A 25,707-nucleotide genomic window follows, 5' to 3' on the forward strand; every position below is an offset into this window, starting at 1 on the left:
ACTCAAGGAACTGCAGAACACTCATGAAAGAACTCGAAGACACAGAAAGATGGAAGACCATTCCATGCTCTTGGATCAGAAGAATAAACATTGTTAAAATGTGTATACTGTCTAGAGCAATCAGAAGGCCATTCTGATCAAAATTCCATCAGTATTTTTCAAAGAGCTGAAGCAAATAATCCTAAAATTTGTATGGAATCAGAAGAGACCCCAAATTGCTAAGGAAATGTTGAAAAAGAAAAACAAAACTGGCTGCATCACATTTGATTTCAAGCTTTACTACAAAGCTGTGATCACCAAGGCAGCATGGTACTGGCATAAAAACAGACACATAGACCAGTAGAACAGAGTAGAGAGCCCAGATATGGACCCTCAACTCTATGGTCAATTAATCTTCGACAAAGCAGGAAAAAATACACAATGGAAAAAAGACACTCTTTTTTAAAAAAATTTTTTAGTTTATTTTCAGAAAAACAGTATTCATTATTTTTTCACCACATCCAGTGTTCCATGTAATCCGTGCCCTCTATAATACCCACCACCTGGTACCCCAACCTCCCACCTCCTTAATATCTTTCTTAATAATCCAGTATTCAGAATTATTTAAGAATTTAAATACTGTCATGAACAATAAGAACAAATCCATGAGAGAGACTGGACTCCAGGAAATAAACTGAGGGTTACGGAAGGGAGGGGATTGGGGTATGCGGGTACTGGGTGATGAGTATTAAGGAGGGCACGTATCGTGATGAGCACTGGGTGTTATACGCAGCTAATTAATCATTGAACACTACATCCAAAACTTACGATGTAGTATATGCTGGCTACTGAACATAATTTTTTTAAAAAGTACCTCAATGTGGACAACAACAAAAAAGGAAGTTAACTTTAGGCAATTTAAAATACAAGACATTATTGTTTGAAAAGAAATTCATTATTATAGTCATGACCCCTAAAATCCCTTATATATTTGTGTCAATAAGAGAAAGATTTTTAAGTTAGTATGTTTTATACTTCCTCTTTAGGCATATTAAAACAAATTGAACTTGTTATGTAAATGGATCTTTTAATTTTTTCAAGTGGATTACATTTAGTAAATATTATTACATAGTGATTTGTCTCATTAAAAAAGGAGCTATCCTTAAAAACTGGGAACTCTACAATACATTCGTGGTACCATAAACAAATGTCAAAAAATATGAACTGGAAAACTTAGCTAGTATGCAGCAATACCAGGACCCTGGAATCATGACCCGAGCCGAAGGCAGAGGCTTTAACCCACTGAGCCACCCAGGCACCCCGGGATAGTGTAATTTTGTTAGAACATGATACTCTGTTGCCATTAGTAAAGAGATTATCATAATAAAAATTCAAATGGGGCAGCTGAGGCTCAACAGATTATACTAAAAGCAGAAAAATGATTCACAATAACAAAAATGCTACCATTTGTCCCTACATATGGCACCTAGTGTTGTACAATCTGAAATGCATGAAGATACATTTAATTTAGTAGACTTTTATCAAAGAAAATCTGTAGGTTGGTTCGGTTTTGCAATTTACTCATTTTCATTTGTTCACTTAGCAAATAACTATCAAGTGTATTTTAGCTACTGTCACTCTGATGTAGAATACAGACATTCAAAAAACACAATCCTTGCCCTCCAGGAGTTTGTTATTATCATTGTCATTTTTATTATCTACTCTATTTTTACTACTTTATTTTAATTATTTAGTTTATTCCGTGCTTACTATGTGCCAGAGCCCCTTCGTGTTTATAATTCTCATTGTTAGGTTTTTATTCATATTTAATATGTAAGTCAATAGTATGCAGACTGAGTAGTAAGTTTGCCAGGTAAATAAGCAGAATAACCATGTTTAACAGGAGGAACGTCCATCAAGATTACATGTTTTGCAGAGGGAACAGCAGTGCAGACGCTCAGATGTATGAGTGAACTTTGGAGCACTTATGAGCAGTTCAGTTTTGCTGGTGCAAAAAGTGTGCTATGGGAATGGTTGGAATGAGTGAATACTTAGCTAAGGCAAGCTAATGAAAGTTTTTCAGTACCATAGAAAGGTGTAGATCTTACCACGTAGACCTTGGGAAATTTATCAGGTTGAATGCTTTAAGCTGCAAATAACAGGTGACTTATAATAGTGACTAAAACAGGGCCACCTGGATGGCTTAGTCAGTTACACGTTGACTCTTAGTTTTAGCTCAGGTCACAGTCTCATGGGTCATGAGATCAAGCCCCACATCCCACAGGGCTCCATGCTCAGCATGGAGTCTGCTTGACGATTCTCTTCCTCTGCCATTCCTCCCATTTGTGCACTCTCTCTTGCATGCGTTCACTCTCTGTCAAATAAATCTAAAAAAAAGCAAACCAAACCAAACAGTGACTAAAACGGTCAGAACCAGAATTCTTTTGATGGTTCAGTGATGTCTCCAGGATGCCAGTTGTCTCTTTTTAGCTTTGAGGTTTGCAGTATTTTATATGTCCTTTCCTGATTGGCTAATTAGCAACAATATCCAGTGACTGGAAGGACTGTTTTAATTTATATGTTTCTTTTCTTTTCTTTTTTTTTAAGATTTTTTTTATTTATTTGACAGAGAGAGACAGACAGAGAGGGAATACAAGCAGGGGGAAGTCGCAGAGGGAGAAGCAGGCCTCTTTCTGAGCAGGGAGCCTGATGTGGGGCTGGATCCCAGGACCCTGAAATCATGACCCGAGCTGAAGGCTGACGCTTAACAACTGAACCACCCAGGCTCCGCTATATGTTTCTTAAAATAGGAAGAAAACTCCGAGGCTTGCAGCAACTTTCCTCTAACATCTTATAAGCTAGGTTATATCACATGCTTGTTCCTAAACCAGCCACTGGTAAACCAGGTACTGTGATTAGCTTAGAATAATCTTTTTTTCTTTTGAAGCTACGGTAAGGCTGCTTCGTGTTTGGGACAATAAATATCCAAATAAAGTTGTGGTTTTCCAGCAAGAATGAAGACTATGGCATGGTTATTGGGGAGGGAGCCAGCAGTACTTGATGGAGCAGTACTTCACTGGAGAATGTGAAGCAGAAGGGTAACAAGATTAGATTTGAATTAGGGTCTTCTGGTTGTGGCACAAAATAGTGATCACCAAGATTTTTCTCTAAAGGGCCAGATAGTGAATATTTTAGGCCCTGTGGTTTTTCAACTACAACTACCACTATAGTGTGAAAGCAGCTGTAGCAACACGTAGGTGAATAGCAAGAGCCAACCATCTGGTTCTGTAAATAAAGTTTTATGGGGGCACAGGCACATGACTGGTCTGACTTGGCCTGTGGCCATAGTTTGGTCAACCCTCATGTGGAGGATAGATTGGAAAAAAACCATGTAAAGAGACTGGAAGATAAAGGACGCTTATATTTCCTTAGTCTAGTATCAGTCCATTATGAAATGTTCACTCCTCTATACTCAAAAAGTCAGGAGGCTCAATTTATTCAATTTACAATGTTGTTCTTTTCTAGGCCTTATATCTTTCTCATTTTTTAAAAATTTAAAACTTTTCAAAAGATTTTATTTATTTGAGAGAGAGCACAAGTGGGGCAGAGGGGCAGAGGGAGAGGGAGAAGCAGACTCCCCATTGAGCAGGGAGCCTGGAATGGGGCTTGATCCCAGGACCCTGAGACCGTGACTTGAGGGGAAGGCAGATGCTTAACTGAGTCACCCAGGTGCTGCCTTTCCCATTTGTTTTGCTTAAAAACTTTTTATTCATTTAATAAATAGCAATACTAGTTGGTGGGGTTATTTTTTTTCCCCTTCTGGAAGTCCTCAATTAAGAGCTCATGTTTGTGTAGGGCAGTGGCAGGGGAAATATAAAGCAATGATAGAAAAGAAGTATACTTAATACAGTTTCATGATTATTGAATGTAGAAAGAGGAGAGAGGGGGATGCCTGGGTGGCTCAGTCATTAAGTAGCTGCCTTCAGCTCAGGTCATGATCCCAAGGTCCTGGGATGAAGCCCCACATTGGGGTCCCTGTTCCATGGGAAACTTGCTTCTCCCTCTCCCACTCCCCCTGCTTGTGTTCCCCCTCTCGCTGTCTCTCTGTCAAATAAAATCTTTAAAAAGGGGAGGGGGAAGAAGAAATCGTAGAAGAGTCATATCTTTCCAGGTTGTGCACTAACATTTAAACTTGCCCATGAAGAATGAGTAGGACTTTATCGGAGTGCAGTGGGAATAGGGAAGACCAGGGATTTTCTGTATATGTTGAATTTGATGGAATATCCATGTAGAATATTTTTAGTAACTGGATAATTGAATACTAGGAGTTTCTAGCTGGAGACAGAGCCTCAAGTTTGTAGGTGCTGATTTGAAATAAATTGATTAGAATTATTAGGCTAAGTCATAGCTTGGACAAAGATTGAGCTTGTCCATGATGGAAAACATATAGAAATAGACGAAGGCCAGTGAACAAAGCCTGGCAATACCAGTATATAAAGTGTGGATGGAGGTGTAAGACTTGGTAGAGAAGACTGGGAAGTGGCTGGGGAAACTTAGGAGAGGAATTAGAGGAAATGTTGTTGAAAAATTTGAAAAAAAATATTTCATGGAGTATTAATTGTATCAAAATCACTAAAAAAAGTTGGATTTAACTTTTAAAAGTTCTTTGGTGGTAACCTTTTCAAAAGAACCATTTTTGAGTTGTAAGGTCTGTTATTTATGTGACTGGACTATTCTGTGTTCAAATATGGAAAAATAACACAACAAGTGTTATTTTTTCTAACTGCAGTATCTACCTGGACAGGGTCAAGGGGATATGATCTGGCCTGGTGAGTAGACTGGCCAACATTTTTCCATAATTGTCAAAACCTAGGGGTCAAGTGTGAGGAAAAGTGTTGTCTTTCTTACCTGTTTTGTGTAGAGATACTTGAGCTTTTCTTCAAGTCCCTGATACACTCTCGTGGATGAATACTAGGACAAAAATCTGGAAGCAATAGGCAGGAAGCCGCTGTCAGGCCCTATCTCTGAAATGGAATCACGATGCAGCTGTCTTTTGACAGTTTTAAATTTGATCAGAAATACTTTATACAGACCTGCAGTTTGGGAGAAACTGACCTCTGTTAAGTATTTTATTGCAGAAAACTAGTATAATATCAAGGAGGAAATATAAGGTGATATGCTGAATATACCAGTTGTCACTTGCTAGGGATTCTGTGTCAGTAAAAAATGTCAGTACTGGACTATTTTTGTTAGTGCTGTCTCTCTCCATCCTCTTTAATTTGCCTTCTTCTTATATCTTTACTTTTACTGCTTCTTTCTGAATTTTATCTGTAAAGAAAGCACTAAGGAAAACTGTCTTGGAATCTATCACTATTGGAACACATTTCTACTATATGTATATTTCCTCCTAAGGTAACAGGCTACCCCATCTAAAATGTATTTCATATTTTGTTGTTTCTTGTGCTTAACTTCTTTGTACCTGTACCACAGTGACAGAGTTAGTGATGATGTTTAGCCAAGATTGAAAGCATTTTCTGGATTATCAGAAATTTTTACCTGATAACAGTTTTAATGTGACATGCTTTTGTACTTTTTCAGAAATTGGTAAACTATGGCTTAACAAGAATATGTGGCCAAATAGATTGTCAAGTTTTTAACCATCTATGTATAAAAGATAACTCACTTTGTTTTCCCCCAAATGAATTCTGTTGATCTCTAACGATCAAATCCACTATTTTCAGGCTGGAGTGGATAACTCATCCTACATTTCGAATGTAGTATTTCTGAGTTTTTGAGCAGATTGTCAACAACTGCCTTTAATAGGTGAACTGTTTCTAATTCTATAAGAAATTAATAACATGAGTGGAAACAAAAAACCTCTAGAACCAATAGTGTGTTATTATACTGTGTATGATATATTTTTCTATAAATTTTTATATATTTTATATATATATAATATATATATATTTTTTCTATAATTATCCCTTATCGATTCATAACTACAATAGAAGTGAATTAAGCCCTATTTAGTTGCAGAAAATTTATGTGACCTTTTAGTTTTTTTATAGGAACTTTTATACTGTAGGACATATTGGTAATCAGCAGAATTCTCTTTTTTTCCCCAATTAAAATACGATTGTTGCTTGTTTCACATTATTTTCTGACATTATTTCATCTATTCCTTTTATGCCTTTATTCAAATGGATATAGAAATACAGTAGTCCCCCAGGAAAATTCTAAGAAAAACAGATTCAAGGAAAGGTATTCTGTGAAATAACCTTCTAACTGTAATCGTGTCTTAAAACATCAACCTTAATCATAAAAATTGCATATGATGCATTGGTATTAGAGGCTCCCAAAATGACACCCAGGTTTGGTTATTCACTGGAGGAACTCGCATGTCTCAATATATTTGTACGCATGCCTGCGGTTATTACAGTGAAATGATACAAAGCAAAATCAGCAGAGAAAAGGTGCATGGAGTGAAGTCTAGAGGAAGCCAAGTGCAGGCTTCTAAGAATCCTCGGCCTATGGGTGTGCTTAATTCCTCCAGCATTAAATCACGACAACTCGTGTGAGATGTCGTCTGCCAATACAAGAATCTTATAGATACTCAGTGCCTGAAGTTTTCTTTAAGTGATAATCATGTAGGCATCTTCTCCCTAGCATATATCAAAATTATGGTTCCCGGAAGGAAATCAAATAGTAAATGCTTGATAAATCACCTGGTTTGTACCAACACTTAACAGTCTCAATGGATACCTTTTCTTTTTTTCCTTCACAGTAAATAGACCTTATTTTTTACAGCATTTTCAAGTCCATTGCAAAATATCGCAGAAAGTACAGAGAGTTTCCATTTACCGCATGTTCCTCTACACGCGTAGCCTTCTTGTTGTCAACATCCTGAACCACAGTGGTACATTGTTATATTTATATTAGCTCATCTTTATCATCCACAGTCCATAATTTACATCAGGGTTCATTCTTGGTGTTGTACATTCTATGGGTTTTAACAAATGTGTGATGACATGTATCTACCATGTGGTATCACATAGAATAGTTTCACTGCCTTAAAAGTTCTCTGTGCTGTGCCTGTTCCCCTTGTCACAACCCTTGTCTCCTAACTTAAAAAGTTTTACTTTTACCAGAATGTCATATAGTTGCAATCATACAGTGGATATCTTCTCGAATGTTTAAAAAATTAAAATTCCGAGGTAATTGAATATAGTGATTCAAGATAATCTTTGTCCTTTGTTATGTTCATCAGTGTAGGATCTGATGACATATGCCTTACAGACTGAAAAAGTGTGATTTCTACAGATGTTTGTCACATAGTGGGGAAGGTTGAGAACAATGACATCATATCCTGCTACCTAGCACTAATCTTTGGTACCATTCTGGTCTAAGAGGTGGATCCAGATAGACTCTCCAGCAATGAAAGTAGGTCGACTCAAGAGGTTATACTTTATAGAACCAGAATCACTAAAATCACTAAAAGCTTTCATACTTACCTTGCAATTGGAAATAAGGCCAGAGAGAGTCTGTTTGCTATGTTTTGCCATGCTGCAAAGTAGAGTGTCTGTAGACCAAACTTTGTGATGAGGTGTTTCACCCTAAACTTAACAGCCCCTGCTGGAGATCTGGAGAAGTTCTGTTGTGTTACAGCAAAATAATTATAGTCTCTTTTAACTGTACCTCATAGTGAAAGTCCTGAAGAATCCAGAAGAATCCTGACTTTGTCAGTCTATGAGGATGATTCTGCTAATGACACCATTTTCTGTTAGTCTCAAGGGTTTGGTTAAAATTGTGGTCATTATAAACATCCACTTGTAGGTATCAAATTCCAATAAATACCATTCTTTTCTTCCATTTGGTAAATGTAGAGGAGAAAGTAACATTTTTTAGCGAGGTTACTGCCTACCAATAGTATAATTAATATTCACTCCAGTGTGGTTGCCAGGTTTGGTCCCGAAGAATACTTTTTAATACAACATCAGTCTCGCAATTTGAATATTCTGTATTTTTCTGTTGTTGATTTAAAATGTACTTTGCTTTTTTCTTTAGTGGCGAATAAGACTTCTGAAGAAGACTCTTTAAGCAGGTAGGATTTTTGTGGATTTTTTTTTTTTAACAAATTCTGTGTTAACAAGGGAATGCAGAGAAAAGCATTTGTTGAGAGTCCTACTGTGTGTTAGGCACTATATTATGTGCTTGACATTTATTATTATATAGTCATTACAATAGCATCACAAAGTAGATGTGCTGTTACAGCCTATTTTTTTATTATTTAGTCAGCTGTGGTTCAGGAACATTGATTAATTGACCTATGATTCTATAGTTAAAGAGTAGCAGACCCAGAAACCGCCACTGCTGCTAACAAGAGCTTGAACACTGTGAATTTTTGGTCTTGGAGGGGGCCATGGTGCCCCCCCCCATGAGGCCTAAGAAACTAGTCAGTTACTCAGTTTGAAAATTCTTCAAATTTTCAAATGTGATGATGACTTTGTTTCTGCAACCACACCTTTGAATTAGAAGCCCAGAACAATATCAAAAGAGTTAATACTAGAAACAAGAAAACCTAAACTGAAGAATGTCCAGAAAGAAGATATCCCACTACAAGAGAAAACACCTAAAAAAGGATGGCTTTAGGTGACGAACTTTACCAGCGAGACTTAGAAGTGGCGCTAGCTTTATCAGTGAAGGAACTTCCAGGGGTCACCATTGATGTGGGAGAGGCTCGAGATACAAGCACCAAAAAATGTGGCAGCAGCGAAATTGGGATAATGACTAAGGCTCCCCATCTCTCCGATTGCAGTGTAGCCAGTGATGATTTAGATTGAGATAAGCTTACCGAGGGAGATGATGTGTGCGGTGCTCAAGGGAAAAGAAAAGCAGCATCAAAAGCTGTGGTACAGCAGAGGAAGAGTCTTTAGGAAGGCAGTCATGGCGGTAGTGCTGACGACTCTGAACCAACCCCCTGGTGGAGAGTCTGAGGATGAGTCTGATTTTAGGGAGAGTGAAGATGATGATGCAAACTTCACTGTGGGAGAAAATAAAGTGGAAGAAATTAAAAAGAAAGAAGTGAAAGTAAAATCCCCACTTGAAAAAAAGGAGAAGAAACCTCAATCCAAACATGATCCAAAGTCACTTTGGAAGTGACTTCAAGAGACTGTGCTCCAGTTGCCCTGAAATCAGAATCTCAGCCTTCACCAAAAAAGGCTTTATCAGTGAAGAGGCCACTCGGAAACCATTACAAATATGCAAACCTTCAGCTGGAAGCAGAAAACCTAAGTAGATGCCACCAGCGCTGTCTGGAAGTAGCAACAGCAGCAGCAACAGCAGCAGGAGCCCACTGGCAGGGGTGTCTGTTAAGTCTCCAAATCAGAGTCTCTGCTTTGGCTTGTCTAGATTAAAACAAGTGAAACCTTTGCATCCAAATGCTGCTAGTAGCTAAGTGTGGTAGTCAACAAAGGTTTGATTAAGAGAATAAGAGTTTTACAAGTGTGTTTATATTTGAATTGTGTTTCTGTTGAAGAAGTATCATAACATTTCTGCAAAGAAGACATCCAGATGGCCAACAGACACATGAAAAAGTGCTCCATATCACTCGGCATCAGGGAAATACAAATCAAAACCACAATGCGATATCACCTCACACCAGTCAGAATGGCTAAAATAAACAAGTCAGGAAATGATAGATGCTGGCGAGGATGCAGAGAAAGGGGAACACTCCTACACTGTTGGTGGGAATGCAAGCTGGTGCAGCCACTCTGGAAAACAGCATGGAGGTTCCTCAAAATGTTGAAAATAGAACTGCCCTATGACCCAGCAATTGCACTATTGGGTATTTACCCTAAAGATACAAACGTAGTGATCCAAAGGGGCACGTTCACCCGAATGTTTATAGCAGCAATGTCCACAATAGCCAAACTATGGAAAGAACCTAGATGTCCATCAACAGATGAATGGATCAAGAAGAAGTGGAATATATACACAATGGAATACTATGCAGCCATCAAAAGAAATGAAATCTTGCCATTTGCGACAACATGGATGGAACTAGAGCGTATCATGCTTAGCGAAATAAGTCAAGCAGAGAAAGACAACTATCATATGATCTCGCTGATATGAGGAAGTGGTGATGCAACATGGGGGCTTAAGTGGGTAGGAGAAGAATCAATGAAACAAGATGGGATTGGGAGGGAGACAAACCATAAGTGACTCTTAATCTCACAAAACAAACTGAGGGTTGCTGGGGGGGGGTTGGGAGAAGGGGGTAGGATTATGGACATTGGGGAGGGTATGTGCTTTGGTGAGTGCTGTGAAGTGTGTAAACCTGGTGATTCACAGACCTGTACCCCTGGGGATAAAAATATATGTTTATAAAAAATAAATAATTAAAAAAAATTAAAAAAATAAAAAAATAAAAATGCAAACAAACAAACAAACAAAAAAGAAGTATCATAATATAAACAAATCCTTTAATGTTAAAAAAAAAAAAGAGTAGTAGACCCACGAATTGACTGTCAGCCTGCATGACTCCCACATCAATTCTTTTGTCCCTCAGCAGCACTGAGGTTAAGGAACAGATCCCAGTCAGATCAGCTCAGAAAGTCAGATTTAGTTATGTGTTTGCTGATTTAGAGTTTTCCTAAGAAACCAGGTTAGTCCAAGCATTTGTTCTATTATATTTGACAACTAGTGATAACTAGGGGTAATTAGTGCAGTGGCAACTAGTCTCTTGTTTTTACTGTCCAAGATTTTAGGATGGCTCTCATTACCTATGGCCATAGTACATAGCTTTTACATAAGCATGACCTAATCAGGCAAGTTCTTAGATAAAGAGATGTCTGCTCTCCTTGAGATGAATGCTTTTTCCAGAAGTGATGGATATGTAATCTAGGTGTAGGCCATGATACGTTAATTAATTTTATCATCTATTTAGAGGATATTTCTAAATGATTCCTGTTTACTGACTTCCCCGTCTAGTTTTCCCTTTAGACTAGTCCCTTGACCAGTTCCTTGAAGCCTTTTCTTTTTTTGTAGATTTTTTTCCTTTTCTCTCTTGACTTTTCTATAATCTTTTCTTGTATTTTTCTTTTTTCTTTCTTCTCTGCTTTTCTTGGTGTTTCTTTTATTCCATTAATTTTTTCCCTTTCTGCCAGCTAAGTATTCTCTGTTTTTCTGTAGACAAAATCAAAAGCACATAGAATTTCATGATTTTAGGGCATCTTAGAGATGAATTAATCAAAATACCCTCTGGTTCTACAACCTGTGTTTAACATCCTCACCAAGTGATTATTTAAATGGAGAATTTGAAATGCAGAAGAGACTAAAGTGACTTACTTGGATATTATAAGTGACAGAAATGATATTTACATTCAGGTTTTTTCCTTTTTTCCTCATCTTAATAGGTGAATGTTTTAATAATAGAAAGATGGGGAGTGGGTCTAGTGAACACAGTGAAGGTGCGTAAGGAAGGAATTGGCAGGAGAGCTCGAGTTTCAAGAATAACGACACTGGGTTGGATGGGAATAAGAGTTTTAGAAAAGATGTCAGAATATTTGGGCTTATAAGTTAGATCAAGATGGCTTACAGAAATGAGGGACACACACACACAGAAAGGAATGAAGGATATGGGATATTGGGAGTTTAGAAAAGCACATTAAAATAGAGGGTTCAAGAGAGTCATGAGCAGTTTTTTTGTTGGTTGGTTGAATTGAATGAACTAGCATACTTCAGGTTTTCTGTTGAGAGGTATTAAAATCATTTGAGCCACAGGGAAGGCTTTTTACAGCATATAGGAATGCTGTACTACTACTACTTCCAGCCCAATCTTGGATTAGATCCTCTCGAGTAATGGGGGAATGGAGATTCTGAACCACACAGATATATGGCCCAAGGTAGGGGTCTCCTCACTCCACCTCTTTTTCTAATACTCTGATGTCCTTCCCATGTACTTGTAGGGTTTGGTGGGCTAGGACTGGCTGTCAAATCAGTAACAGAGCTTCATTTGGGTAGTTGGTAACATGTCTACATTGCGATGATTACAAGGATGACTTTCAGTTTAGCAGGAAATGGCTTCTACTCTTGATCATTTGATGCTGTGCTTGTTTTGGGAATCTGCTTTCATAGGCTAAAGATTTAAAAGTTTGGAGGGTACCACTGAGCCCTGCACTTGTTGTAGGGCTATGCTGTACTTGTATCCCTGTGACTTACTGTAACTGGAATCCTGAACCTTCCATTCCCCTTTACCCATTTTGTCCATCTTCCCACCCCATTCTCTTCTGGTGATACAGAATTCTCTGTATTTCTGGGTCTGTTTCTGTTTATTTTTGCTTTTACAGCTCTTGCCTCAGGAGCAGTAAAAGCAAAGCAAACTGTGGGGACTACATCAAAATCAAAAGCTTTTACACAGTAAAGGGATCAGTCCACACAATGAAAAGGCAACCTATGGAATAGGAGCAGATATTTGCAAATGACATAGCCAATAAAGGGTTAGTATACAAATAAAAAGAACTGATAGAACTCAGCACCAAAAACACAACCCAATTTAAAAATTATCAGAAGACATGAACAGACATTTTTCCAAAGAAAACACACAATGACCAACAGGCACCTAAGAAGATACTCAGCATCACTCAGCATCAGGGAAATGGAAATCAAAACTACAACGAGATAGCACTGCCTACCTGTCAGAATGGCTAAAATAAAAAACATAAATAACAATGTTGGCATGTATGTGGAGAAAAAGGTATCCTCTTGGATTATCGGTGCGAATGCAAACTAATGCAGCCACTGTGGAAACAGTATGGCGTTTCCTCCAAAAGGTAAAAACTGAACTACCCTACAATCCAGTAATCACACTATTGGGTATTTATGCCCCAAAATAGGAAAATACCAATTTGAATGGATACATGTACCCCTATGGTTACTACAGCATTAGTTATAATAGTCAGCCCGAGTGTCCATTGAGAGATGAATGGATAAAGAAGTGGCACATATATATACAATCGAATATTCAGCCATAGAAAAGAATGAAATTTTGCCATTTCAGTGAAATAGAGGGAACTAGAGAGTATTGTGCTAAGTGGAGTTAAGTCAGAGAAAGACAAATACCATATGATTTTACTCATATGTGGAATTTAAGAAACAATAGAAATGAGCAAAGAAAAATAAAACAACAAAAAGCGAGAGACAGACAAGGAAGAAACTGACTCTTAACCATAGTGAACAAGTTGATGGTTACCAGAGGGGAGATGGGTAGGAAAACAGGTGAAATAGGAGCTAAGGGTTAAGGAATGCACTTGTCGTGCTGAGCGCTGGGTGATGGAATTACCAAATCATTATATTGTATACATGAAACTAATACAGCACTGTGTGATACTGGAATTAAAATAAAAACTTAATAACAAAAACAGAGGCTAAAGTTCAATTACATCAAGAAACTTCATTCAATAAATAAATAGATGACCTTTCACTTGATTTTTCTTTTTCATTAACTTGTTTTTGTTGTATATTTTTGCTCTAAAGTATTTCTGTTAAACCTGGTGATGATAATGCTTCATGGCCTACATCAGATGATGAAGACTTAAGTTTCAATATGAAGGTAATATACTCTCTTGTGAAATTAATTTTTCTGCTCTGAATTTAGTTTTGTGTATTATTTTCTCTTAAAACTTAGCAGTGGCCTGCCTATCATCATTTTATGTTTGAAGTGGAAAGTTGGTCAGAACAAACCACTTTATAGAAATATGACAAGTTGAATTTTTTTTAACTCTGTTAAATATCAAAGTTAGAAAAAATGGGCTGGAAATATATAATGACAGGAAAATTATATTGGGAAAAGCTTTCCCATGATGGAGGAAATATGACATTTGGTCAAGGATAAGGATTCTTACTGTGAGTTTTAAATTATCTTATCATGACTTTTCTTTCTTTTCCTTTCTCTTTTTCTCTTTATCTCTCTTTCTCTTTTCTTCTAACATGACTTTTATAATACTCATTCCTAAATGAATCTTTAGTGGACCCAGTTATTTATTACAGATTGTTTTTTCTTGGACATTTTTTATTTTGGTAGCATACAGTTTTATGAAAGGTTTTTTTTTTTTTTTTTTGCTATTTCTTTCCCTTGTTCTACATTTAGACCAAAATAAGATTGGAAATTGTGGAAATTTAGAAATTTAAATTCTACTTAACACATTCTACTGTGTTTTCAAAATAATTCCATAAAGAGTTTAGTTAAAACTCTTTATCTAATTGAAGAATACACGTTTTGCCTAAAAAAATAATTAACATTAGAAGCAGAGGCTTTTCATACCCATATGGTAAAATGTCTAATTTCAGAAATCTTTTATATTACAGTTTTTCAAAAATATCTACTCATAATCTTTGTATCAGATTCTAAGATTCAAACTTTTAGACACTTTATATTTATTTAAATATTCATGTTAAAGCTCCTGCATCATGGGATGCCTGGGTGGCTCAGTTGGTTAAGCAGCTGCTTTCAGCTCAGGTCATGATCCCAGCGTCCTGGGATCGAGTCCCACATCGGTGCTCCGCAGGGAGCCTGCTTCTCCCTCTGACTCTGCCTGCCACGCTGTCTGCCTGTGCTTGCTCTCGCCCTCTCTCTCTCTCTCTGACAAATAAATAAATAAAATCTTTAAAATAAAATAAAATAAAATAAAATAAAATAAAAAGCTCCTGCATCATTATAAGCTATTGGATTTTAGGAAACATAATTGTGCATCTCCTGGAACACCTAGAATAAAAGCTTGCTTGAAGAATTAATTTTAATATTTTTTGAATGTGAATTAATGAGCAGACAGATGGAATTCTGTATAATGGAATGTTATATAAATAATGTAATGTGCATAATATGTCATAATTAAATATAAAAAATTTTTGAAATACATAATTTAAAAATTTATATTCCCTCTTCATGTTTAGGATTTATAAGTGCAAATGAATTATGTTGAGGAAATAAATGAGAAAGAAGGTTACAATCTATTTTTTACTATTCTTTAATTGTGAGCTTAGAATTTTAGATAGAGAGTCTTTTTTCTCCTGTATTTTTTTTTCCTGCTTTGTTGAAGATTATTTGACCATAGAGTCGAGGGTCCATATATGGACTCTATTCTGTTCCACTGGTCTATGTGTCTCTTTTTGTGCCAGTTCCATGTGTTCATCATCATTAGACATCAGAGAGATTCAAAGCAAAAACACATTGAGATACCACCTTCCACCGGTTAGAATGGCCAAAATCAAGAAGACAGTAAACAACAAGTGTTGGAGAAGATGTGGAGAAAGGGGAAACTTCTTACAGTGTTGGTGGGAATGCAAGTTGGTGCAGCCACATTGGAAAACTGTGCTACCCGATGACCCTGCAGTTGCACTGCTGGATATTTACCCCAAAGATACAGATGTAGTGAACAGAAGGGCCATCTGTACCCCAATGTTCATAGCAGCAATGGCCACAGTCGCCAAACTGTGGAAAGAACCAAGATGCCCTTCAACGGTTGAATGGATAAAGAAGATGTGGTCCATATACAAGATGGAGTATTATGCCTCCATCAGAAAGGATGTGTACCCAACTTTTGTATGAACATGGATGGGACTAGAGGAGATTATTCTGCATGAAATAAATCAAGCAGAGAGAGTCAATTATCATATGGTTTCACTTACTTGTGGAGCATAAGAACTAACATGGAGGACATAGAGAGATGGAGAGGAGAAGGGAGTTGAGAGAAATTGGAAGGGGAGAAGAACCATGAGAGACTATGGACTCTGAAAAACAATTGGAGGGTTTTGTAGGGGCTGGCATGGGAGGTTGGTTGAGCTTGGTGGTGGGTTTTAAAGAGGGCACGTATTGCATGGAGCACTGGGTGTGGTGCATAAACAATGAATTTTGGAACACACACATCTCTCATAATCCTCACCCCAGGAGAAAATGTAGGCTAATAAATGGCAGAACTGAGATTTGAATCTACATTTGAATGATTCCAAAACCCATGTTCTTTGTGTAATGGTGCTCATTTGACAATGGTGAATATTATAATTATTTTACCAAATGTGTTATTTGTAATCCTTAATACTATTAATTTCTTTTCTAGAACACCTCAAAACCAAACTTAAGAAAATTAATGAATGCTTCTCAGCTTTTCAAGAAATGTAAGCTGTTTGAAGACTTGTTATGCACTGATTTTTGTCCATTCTTGTGTTAGTAACTTGAAATTACAGATATTTTCATATACTCTTTATTTTGTTTTTTTACTAAGTGGAAATAGAACTTGGCCTTCTATCACCAGGAGATAAAACTTTATCTGAGCATGATAATTCTGAAAACAAATGTGAAGATACAGTTGGTGTTTTTTCCAAACCATCTGTTGACATCTGTGACTCTTCTCCTCCTGCTTTGCCATCGCCTGATTCTATTCTAAAACCTCCTTTCACATCGTTAGGCCTTGGTCTTACAAAGGTAAGTTGTTTCATTTTAAACTTTTTCCCCGTTCATATTTTATCGTCTTGATCCTTCTAATGAAAAGAATCTTAGGAAGAAAGGGAAGTCCTCAAGATCATAAGAGAAAGCAGTGTCATACTGGAAGAGAGGTAATTGGATTGAGATTTATAAAGTCTGGTGGGAGTGAACAGTTCTTAGGTATGCCATTATGGGAGGAAAGAATTACAGAGCAACTGGAAAGAACAGCTATAGATGGAATATGAAGATGAGGGAGGAGGTGAAGGGAAAGAATTCATTTAAGAAGGGCTAGATGACTGTAAAGCTTGCAGAGTTGAGAGAGATTATTATAAAAACACAATAGCAGTTGTGGGGCTACGGGACAGCAGATACTCTACATTATAAAATATGGTAGAAATTATTTTAAGTGGGAATTAAGAAAACGGAGTCAGGTAATTTAAAAAAATGCTCACTCATCTGAATGATTACAGCTTATTTCTATGAAGAAGTGGAAGAAAATTTTATTCTTACTTTTAAGTTGATAAAGTGTGATATTGTATATGTAATTTAGCAAAACCTGTGTTTATAGATAATGCAAAGTGAAATCTGTTTTAGGCCTTAATCAGACTTATTATGAATTTTGAATTTTGGCCATTATCCTTTTTTTAAAAATTTTTTCAATTTATTTATTTTCAGAAAAACAGTATTCATTATTTTTTTTTACCAACCCAGTGCTCTATGCAATCCGTGCCCTCTATAATACCCACCACCTGGTACCCCAACCTCCCACACCCCCCTGCCACTTTAATCCCTCAGATTGTTTTTCAGAGTCCATAGTCTCTCATGATTCACCTCCCCTTCCAATTTACCCCAACTCCCTTCTCCTCTCTAACACTCCTTGTCCTCCATTATATTTGTTATGCTCCACAAATAAGTGAAACCATATGATAATTGACTCTCTCTGCTTGATTTATTTCACTCAGCATAATCTCTTCCAGTCCTGTCCATGTTGCTACAAAAGTCGGGTATTCATCCTTTCTGATGGAGGCATAATACTCCATAATGTATATGGACCACAACTTCCTTATCCATTCATCCGTTGAAGGCCATCTTGGATTTATTTATTTTTCTGTGTGTGTGAGAGAGAGTACAAGAGCAGGGGGAGGGGAAGTGGAGAAGCAGACTCCCTACTGAGTAGGGAGCCTGATGAAGGACTTGATCCCATGAGCCTGGGATCATGACCTTCATGAGCTGAGGGCAGATGCTTAACCAACTGAGCCAACCAGGTGCTCTTTCTTGTGGCTTCTAATTTATGTACTGTGTGGTGTAATCTTGGAAAGTTTTAGATCTTTTTGAGAATAAAGAGAGGAGAGAAGTAAACACCTTACGTAGTCTTTTCATTACGCAAAACTGAAATTTATGACTATGTAAGTGAGGTTCTTAATCTTTATCCATTAAATGAAATAAATTTTAAGGTGCAACACACTTAAAGAAAAAATATAATTTTTTAAAGATTTTATTTATTTATTTGACAGACAGAGATCACAAGTAGGCAGAGAGGCAGGCAGAGAGAGTAGCGGGGGGAAGCAGGCTCCCTGCTCAGCAGAGAGCCTGAAGTGGGGCTCAATCCCAGGACCCTGGGATCATGAGCTTAGTTGAAGGCATAGGCTTTAACCCACTAAGCCACCCAGGTTCCCCTAACATCTTGTTTTTTGATTCTGATTTATTTTTAATTGTATCTGCAATAGACACATGCACACAGATCAAATGAATAAACTAACAATTTATAGTTTTTTTCCTAATATGAACTAGTTGTCATTATAGAATCATAAGGAAGCAAAGGTTGCTAACAGAGTATACAGAATTATTTCTGGAAGATGATTTTTACTTTTTCAAATATCTCCAACAGTGGATACATTTTATATTATCAGGAAACGTTAGTATTCATAGCTATTAGTTTTGGGGGGTTCTTTTTAAATTTAAAAAATTTTAAGTAATCTCTATACCCAGCATGGAGCTCAAGAGTCACACTCTCTTCCCACTGAGCCAGCCAGTAGCTCCATAGTTGTTAAATTTAACATGTGAATTCTTTCATATCTGAAATCCAGAAATGCTGGTGATTTTTTTTAAATTTATTTTTGTCCCTTTCTTCTTTCCTCATGTGAATATTGGGTCCTGCTTGATAATGACACATGTATTTGGAGACTTTAAAACCTTCAACTTGGATGATCATAATTATTATTATTTGTTAAAGATTTTATTTATTTATTTGACAGATGGAGATCACAGAGAAGCAGGCAGAGAGAGAGAGAGGAAGGGAACCATGCTCCCTACTGAGCAGAGAGCCCGATGCGGGGCTCTATCCCAGGACCCTGAGACCATGACCTGAGCCAAAGGCAGAGGCTTAACCCACTGAACTACCCTGGCGCCCCGATCATGATTATTTTTTAATATTAGATTCTTTCTCTGGTCATTACCTACTGGTGAAATATGCTGTTCACAGTGGAATAAGAAAACCATGTGAATTTTAAAATAGAGTTTTATATTTTTCTCATATATCATAGTAGTACTTAAAAATGCCTCAGAATTTTAAAATCCTATTATTTCTTTTATATAATAGAAATCTTTTAAGATTAATTTTTAAAAATGAGTATTCCTACAAAATCTTGGTGTTTTGCAGTTAAATCTTTATTAATCTTTTTTATAAAATTTTATTTATTTATTTGACAGACAGAGATCACAAGTAAGCAGAGAGGCAGGCAGAGAGAGAGTGGAGGCAGGCTCCCTGCTGAGCAGAGAGCCCGATAGGGGGCTGGATCCCAGAACCCTGGGATCGTGACCTGAGCTGAAGGCAGAGGCTCAACCCACTGAGCCACCCAGGCACCCGATATTTATCTTTTTAACATCATGAGTAATGTCATTTTTCCTACTCCAAATGTATTTGTCTAGAAGTTTCTTCATAAGTCTTCTGGGTGCCTCAGGATGTCTGGGTGGCTCAGTTAGTTAAGCATCTCTCTTTGGTTCAAGTTTTGATCCCAGGGTGCTGGGATTGAGTCCTGCATTAGGCTTCTTGTTCAGCGGGTAGCCTGCTTCTCTCTCTGCCTGCCCCTCCCTCTACTTGTACTCCCTGTCTCCAACAAACAACTAAAATCTTTAAAAAAAAAAAAGGGCTCTGGGGTGCTTCAAATTTGGTATGTCCCAGATTGAAGACATTCTATCTGATGCTTTCTTCTTCCCTGGCTTTTTGTAATCTGCTCTGTCATTTGTTTTCCACATCCTAGTAGATAGCACCACTGAAACACTGAAGTAGGAAAAATCCTGGACTCCAAACTTCCCTGAAATTACTACATCCAGGGACACTTCGGTGGCTTGCTCGGTTAAGCATCTGACTGTTGGTGTTGCTCAGGTCATGATCTCAGGGTCCTGGTATGAAGCCCCTGGTCGGCCCCCATACTGAGTAGGGAGTCTACTTGAGGATTCTCTCTCTTCCTCTTCCTCTGCCCCTCCACCTGCATGCACACCCACTCCTTCTAAATATAAATAAATTAAATCTTTTAGAAAAAAACATCACATCTCTACCTTTGAATCCAATAATACATTATATGTTAATTAATTGAATTTAAATTAGAAAAAGGGGCACCTGGGTGGCTTAGTCAGTTAAGGGTCTGCCTTCAGCTCAGGTCAGGTTCTGGGCTTGAGTCCCTCGTTGGGCTCCTTGCTCAGTGAGGAGTCTGCTTCTCTCTCTGCCTGCTTCTCTTCCTGCTTGTGCTCTCTCTCTCTGACAAATAAATATAAAACCTTTAAAAAATATTAAAAAGCAAAAAAAGAAAAAATCACCACATTCAGTCACTCTCTCCATTCACTATTTTGTATCTGCTTCCCATTTTTCATATCTGAATATAATTCCCTCTCTCTGTGTCCTATAATTTGAAATCCTCTTCTGGCTTGGGTTCCTTTTTTTTAATTCAAAGATTTTATTTATTTACTTGACAGACAGATCACAAGTAGGCAGATCGAAGAAGAGAAAGCAGGCTTCTTGCTGAGCAGAAAGCCTGATGCGTGGTTCAATCACCCGCATCAGGGATCATGACCTGATGATCCCTGAGCCAAAGGCAGAGGCTTTAACCCACTGAGCCACCCAGGTGCCCCTTGGGTTCCTTTATGTTCATCTCTACATTGCTATGAGAGTGACCTTTCTAGAATATATTTGTGGTGATGTAACTCCTCTGCTTCTTTAGTGGATGCCCATTACCTGAAGGAGAAAGTTTATATTCCAGCATCACACTTGCCTTTTTTGTTTCAGTCCTGGTTTTCCAATTCTGTCTCTCTATCCCACTCCCAAAAATTGTGTTCCAGTTTTGCCACCTTCTGTAGCTATAGTCACTTACTGTGTTATTCCATACGTCATCCTTTTGCTTATTCTACCTTTTCTAGAATGCCCTTCACACTGTCTTTGTGTAGTCTCTCTCTCCAGATACAGCCCTACCTTTGCAGCATTTCCTGAGCTTCCCATATACAACTGTTTTCCCCTTTGTGCCTTCACTGTGCTTTATTCACTTCACCTGTAGAACTAGTAAATGATACTCTTCTGTTCTCGTTTTTGTCCATCTCTACCCCTACTAGGATACATGACAGTCTCTTTTATTTATATTTCCAGCTTCTCCCAGGATAGTGCCTATGACTTGATGGACGCATTTGTCTTTCTGAGTGAGTGGGTGAGCACGTGAATTGATGTGATGTTTTCTGAAGTCGGGCTTTTGTTTTGTATTGTTTTTATAGGAAGGAGAGGAGCGGCCAGGGATTGGAACAAAGGACGATGGTATCACTGAAAGTGTTCCACAAGCACAAACAATTAATGACTGTTTGACTTCTGCTGACAGGGCAGGTAAAAATGATAGACATGGTAAGTTAGTGAACATCTCCACATTTTTTTCTAGGCCTAAATGCTAGTATAAGAAATATCACAGTATGTAGATCCAGTTATGTTCCCCCATTTCATTAAGATATTTTTCTTTTTCTTTTTGCTGTCTTTCTTTTTAAGTATACCAGCTTTTGGTTCCTGAAAATTCTTCAACCCTCTGAAAATCTTTACTGCTTTTACTTTTATTTTATTGAAGTATTCATGAAGGGGGCATAGGCTTGTATATACGTTTAAAATTCATAATACATGTTCTCATTAATGTATCTGTGACTGTATTTTATAGTTATGCTGTCAGCATTAGGATTTGCAGAACAAAATGAAGAATCACCTTGGGATTCTGAGGTACCGTTTTATTATTATTTTAAAATAAAAGCAAGGAGTGATTTTCAAACGTAAAAGGGATGCTTAGACTTTACACTCTCATCTCTGCATTTGCCTATAAAAACTATTTCCTTATACTTTTTACCTGTAATTGATAAAATATTTCTGTGCTAAATATAATAATCCAGCAAATATAGTTCTATTAATTTACAAACTTAACCTAATGAAAACTGTGTAGTAGTAGTATTGCAGAAAACGGAGGCTTAGACATGATTAGGAATTAGTTTGTGTTTTGAAATTAAGTTATCTAAATAACCAAAGAATTACTCCAGGCCAGCTTGTGGTCAGATATATGATTCTGTGGTGTATATGGATGTGCAAAACTCCTAATGAGATCTAGAAAGAGTTTAGATTTTAGTTTTTCACAAGTTGGAATTTGAAAAGATGATACCTGGGACTTGAAAGTGTATCTATCTATCTATCTGTCTATCTATCTATCTGTATGTATGTATATGCATATGTGTGTATCTATGTAGTTGAGAGAGAGAGTTAGTGAGTGGGAGGGAGAGGGAGAATCTGAAGCAGACTCCAGTCTGAGCACAGAGCTCAACTGAACCATGGGGGGCCCCTGAAACTATTATATTTGGATTGTTAAGTAGATTTACAAGGAGCATTGTGATTATAATAAAAATTATAGTAATATAATGGTATTAGTGGTATTATTACCACTGGTTTAGTGGTGTTTTATTTATTTTTAAAAAGATTTTATTTATTTATTTGAGAGAGAGAGAGAGAAAGGGAGCATGAGTGGGGGAGGGGCAGAGGGCAAGGGAGAAGCAGGCTCTCCACTCCCCATTTCTGGGGCTCTATCCCAGAAATGCCTAGGCATCCCTGGTTTAGTGGTGCTTTCAATAGGTAAAAACTATTTCAGATAGTTAAAATAGTATGCCTTGAGTATCTTTGTGGCAGCCTTACTTACAGAAACGTAAGTGTAAGGTAACGATGACCTTTTCTAAGGTGACAGACTATGGAGGGAGCTTAAAAGGGCCTGATCTCTTAGGACAGGTAGGTGCTATACAGTACGGCAAGCACTGTGTTTGAAGTCAAAAGATACAGTGGCATCCAGATTCTGTCACTTGGTAGCTGTGGGATCCCAGAAAAACTTGTTTAACCTGTTTGAATGTCACAGACCTCATTCATAAAAATGGTTCTAATACCTACCTCTCAGGTATGTGTAATGAACAAGTATGAAAACACTTTGTAAACTGTTAAGGGCACTATAGAAACATGAGACAAAAATGATCACAGCAGTATTAGTGATTTGCTAAATATCGAGGACCCTTTTTTGAAATGTGAAGATTTCTGAAGGGCAATAAAATAAATAGCAGTAGTGTTAAGAAAAGAAGGGGAAAGTTAGAATGGGCAGGTGGATTTCTAATTTGGGCTATGTTAAATTTCAGTGACATTGTGTTAGGTATACAGTTGACCCTTGAACAAGATGGGTTTGAATTGTTTGTCCACTTACACTCAGATTTTTTTGATACAGTACAGTACTGTTAATGTATTTTCCTCTTCCTTATGATTTTCTTCATAACCTCTTCTTTAGTTTATATTGTAGGAGTACAGTATATAATATATAGGACATACAAAATGTGTTAATTGACTTTACGTTATTGATAAGGTCAGCATTAGGTTATAATTTACTCTGACCTTCCGTGCTTAGTTTACAGAGTCAATATTCAAATGAGGATTAAGAAGTAGATGAGATCTACAGATCTAATGATCTCTACTCTAGAGATCTAAGGTCTTCTATTTAAATATTTTGGTTTTTAATATACACTTTTGCTATTTTTAAGTCTAATTGCTTTTGAAGTAGGAAGTTCAATAGGAGATGAGTAAAGTTTTGGGGGAATCCAAAGTTATATGTGAAGTTTGGACTGCACGGCTATCAATGCCCTTAACCCTTGCATTGTGCTAGGGTCGATACCTAGAATAGTGACTTGGTACTTGAGACCTCCTCAGTGAGCTTGTTGTTGATACTTTTAGAGAAAAAGAAAGAGAGAGCATGTGAGAGGGGTGAGGAGGGGCAGAAGAAGAGAAACAGAAAGATTCCCAAGTAGGCTTTGTGCACATGATGGAGCCCAACATGGGGCTTAATCTCCCAACCCAGAGATCATGAACTGAACTGAAATCAACAGTCAGTTGCTTAACTGACTGAGCCATATAGGTGACTCCTTAGTGAGATTATTTTAGGTGTTTTGAACTTAAATATATTTGTTATTGAATACCAGCTATATACCAGGCTGTACAAGTTGAGGGGTTAGGCTGTAGTGGTTGATGCAGAAAAATGAAGAATAACAACCCACTGTAAGTCACTGTTAGTGGTTCATATAAGAAAATAGGAATGTTAGGTTAGGGAACAGTGGGGGAGTTTGCAGTTAGAATGGGGATGAGAATACAAGCAGAATTTTGTTGGTCAGAAACAATCTCTCTGAGTGTGGCAAGAGCTGTCAAGTAAAGGATGAGAAGGACCAGTTGTGTGAAGGTCTTGGAGACCTTCTAGACATTCTAGACAGACAGAACCGTGGATCACACCTGTTCATCATTTCACTCTAATGTCTTGGAATGACCAGGAAGCAGGAAGATCCACCCCATTGTCATAACCATTGGTATTATTGTTGTTTGTAGAAAAGAAAATGGGTATACTAAAATAAGTGCCTGGTACCTTTTAGGTAATTAATAAATAAATGTTCTTATTATTCCCTTATGAAAGCTTATTATACTTTTTGGAGAGTTTCATACCTATATCTAAAACTTTTTACTATTATTTAAACATAATTTCATGAAAAGTTTTTCTTCCTACTTTGGCATTGCATTTAACCATTATCATGTCAATAAAGTTTCCAAGCCTTTGTTTATACAAATGAAGCAGCAGTTACCACACTGTATTCTTTATACTCAACATGATCTACTCCAAGGTTTCTTATGTCAGGTGTCCTATTTTTACATGGAAAAAGGTTCTGCTGTTCGGAACAGCTTAAATTTGTAGCAAATATACTTACTAAAGAATTTATTTAAATACATATTTTTAATATCCTTTAATTTGGTGGGGAATGCAAAGGAGAGTTAGGTGTTTTGTTAGTTTCTGTGGAAATGTACATATAAGTCAGTGTTCTGTCCAAGAAAATATTTACTCTAGCATTTGATGCTCAGTTTACAGCCGGTGGCCAAATGAAGATTAAACATTATATTTAATTTAGAAAGCATATATGAGTTTTTAAAATGTTTTGGTTTTCAGTATATGCTTTTCTTATTTGTGAGTCTGATTACTATGAAAGTAGGAAGTTCAGATATTTTCTTAGAAAAGGATTAGGAAATCTTTATGCAACTCATTTTTGTTGTTCATTTTAACAGAGTAATTCTGAGAGTCTCCCAGAGACATACCTTGATCATTTATCTGGGCATGCAGATCAGAAAGGGGAAAGTACATTAAATGAGCAAGTAGAAGGTAAGACTTGTATTTTATTAAAAAGTCATTTGATAAAATATTGGTGTAAAATGGGAGCACTGACATATTTCAATATCCAAAGAAAATCACCTATTGAATTAGAGATAAAGAGAAAGATTGAAAAGGTGATAAGTTGAAGTCTTATCAGGTGTCAGTGTCGGTAACACATGAAATTGAGGGTGCCACAAAGGAGCTTACTTAGTGGTTTCATGTCAAGGTACTCTAAGACCAAAGGAACGCCAGGAAATAAGTGGAAAGGATAAAAAGGGTGACTGACGAGAAAGTCAAGAATACGGGGAGTAAATGAAGGACAATAAGCAGCTGTCAGAGTGGAAGGTGGTAAAGTAGAACAATTCTTTATTTTTTATTTTCTTTTTAAAATTTTTTTATTTTTTATTAACATATAATATGTTCTTAGCTACAGGGATACAGGTCTGTGAATCTCCAGGTTTACACACTGCACAGCATTGGCCAAAGCACATATTCTCCCCAATGTCCATAACCCCACCAAAATAATTCTTT

The 25,707-nt window shown here is 37.1% G+C and overlaps 1 protein-coding gene and 1 pseudogene across 3 annotated transcripts in view; both read left to right on the forward strand.

Annotated features, from left to right (window-relative positions):
- LOC309857845 (ankyrin repeat domain-containing protein 26-like) overlaps positions 1-25,579 on the forward strand; it is a 37,314-nt gene extending 11,735 nt beyond the window's left edge. Inside the window, exons 7-13 of one of the 2 annotated variants that reach the window (XM_082750593.1) lie at positions 8,044-8,080; positions 13,513-13,588; positions 16,092-16,149; positions 16,257-16,456; positions 21,215-21,338; positions 21,640-21,698; positions 25,092-25,579. In XM_082750593.1, the coding sequence (XP_082606719.1) occupies positions 8,044-8,080; positions 13,513-13,588; positions 16,092-16,149; positions 16,257-16,456; positions 21,215-21,338; positions 21,640-21,698; positions 25,092-25,322 (785 nt within the window). In that variant the 3' untranslated portion in view covers positions 25,323-25,579. The remainder of the gene's footprint in view (positions 1-8,043; positions 8,081-13,512; positions 13,589-16,091; positions 16,150-16,256; positions 16,457-21,214; positions 21,339-21,639; positions 21,699-25,091) is intronic. The other variant, XM_082750594.1, reaches the window with a different exon arrangement.
- LOC309857844 (RAD51-associated protein 1 pseudogene) lies at positions 8,133-9,519 on the forward strand (annotated as a pseudogene). The gene is made up of 2 exons: positions 8,133-8,157; positions 8,426-9,519. The product of its transcript is annotated as an RAD51-associated protein 1 pseudogene (transcript).
- Positions 25,580-25,707: the final 128 nt, after the last annotated feature.

Source organism: Mustela nivalis (genome assembly GCF_964662115.1).
Source record: "Mustela nivalis genome assembly, contig: HAP1_SCAFFOLD_1432, whole genome shotgun sequence".
Taxonomy (NCBI): Eukaryota; Metazoa; Chordata; class Mammalia; order Carnivora; family Mustelidae; genus Mustela; species Mustela nivalis.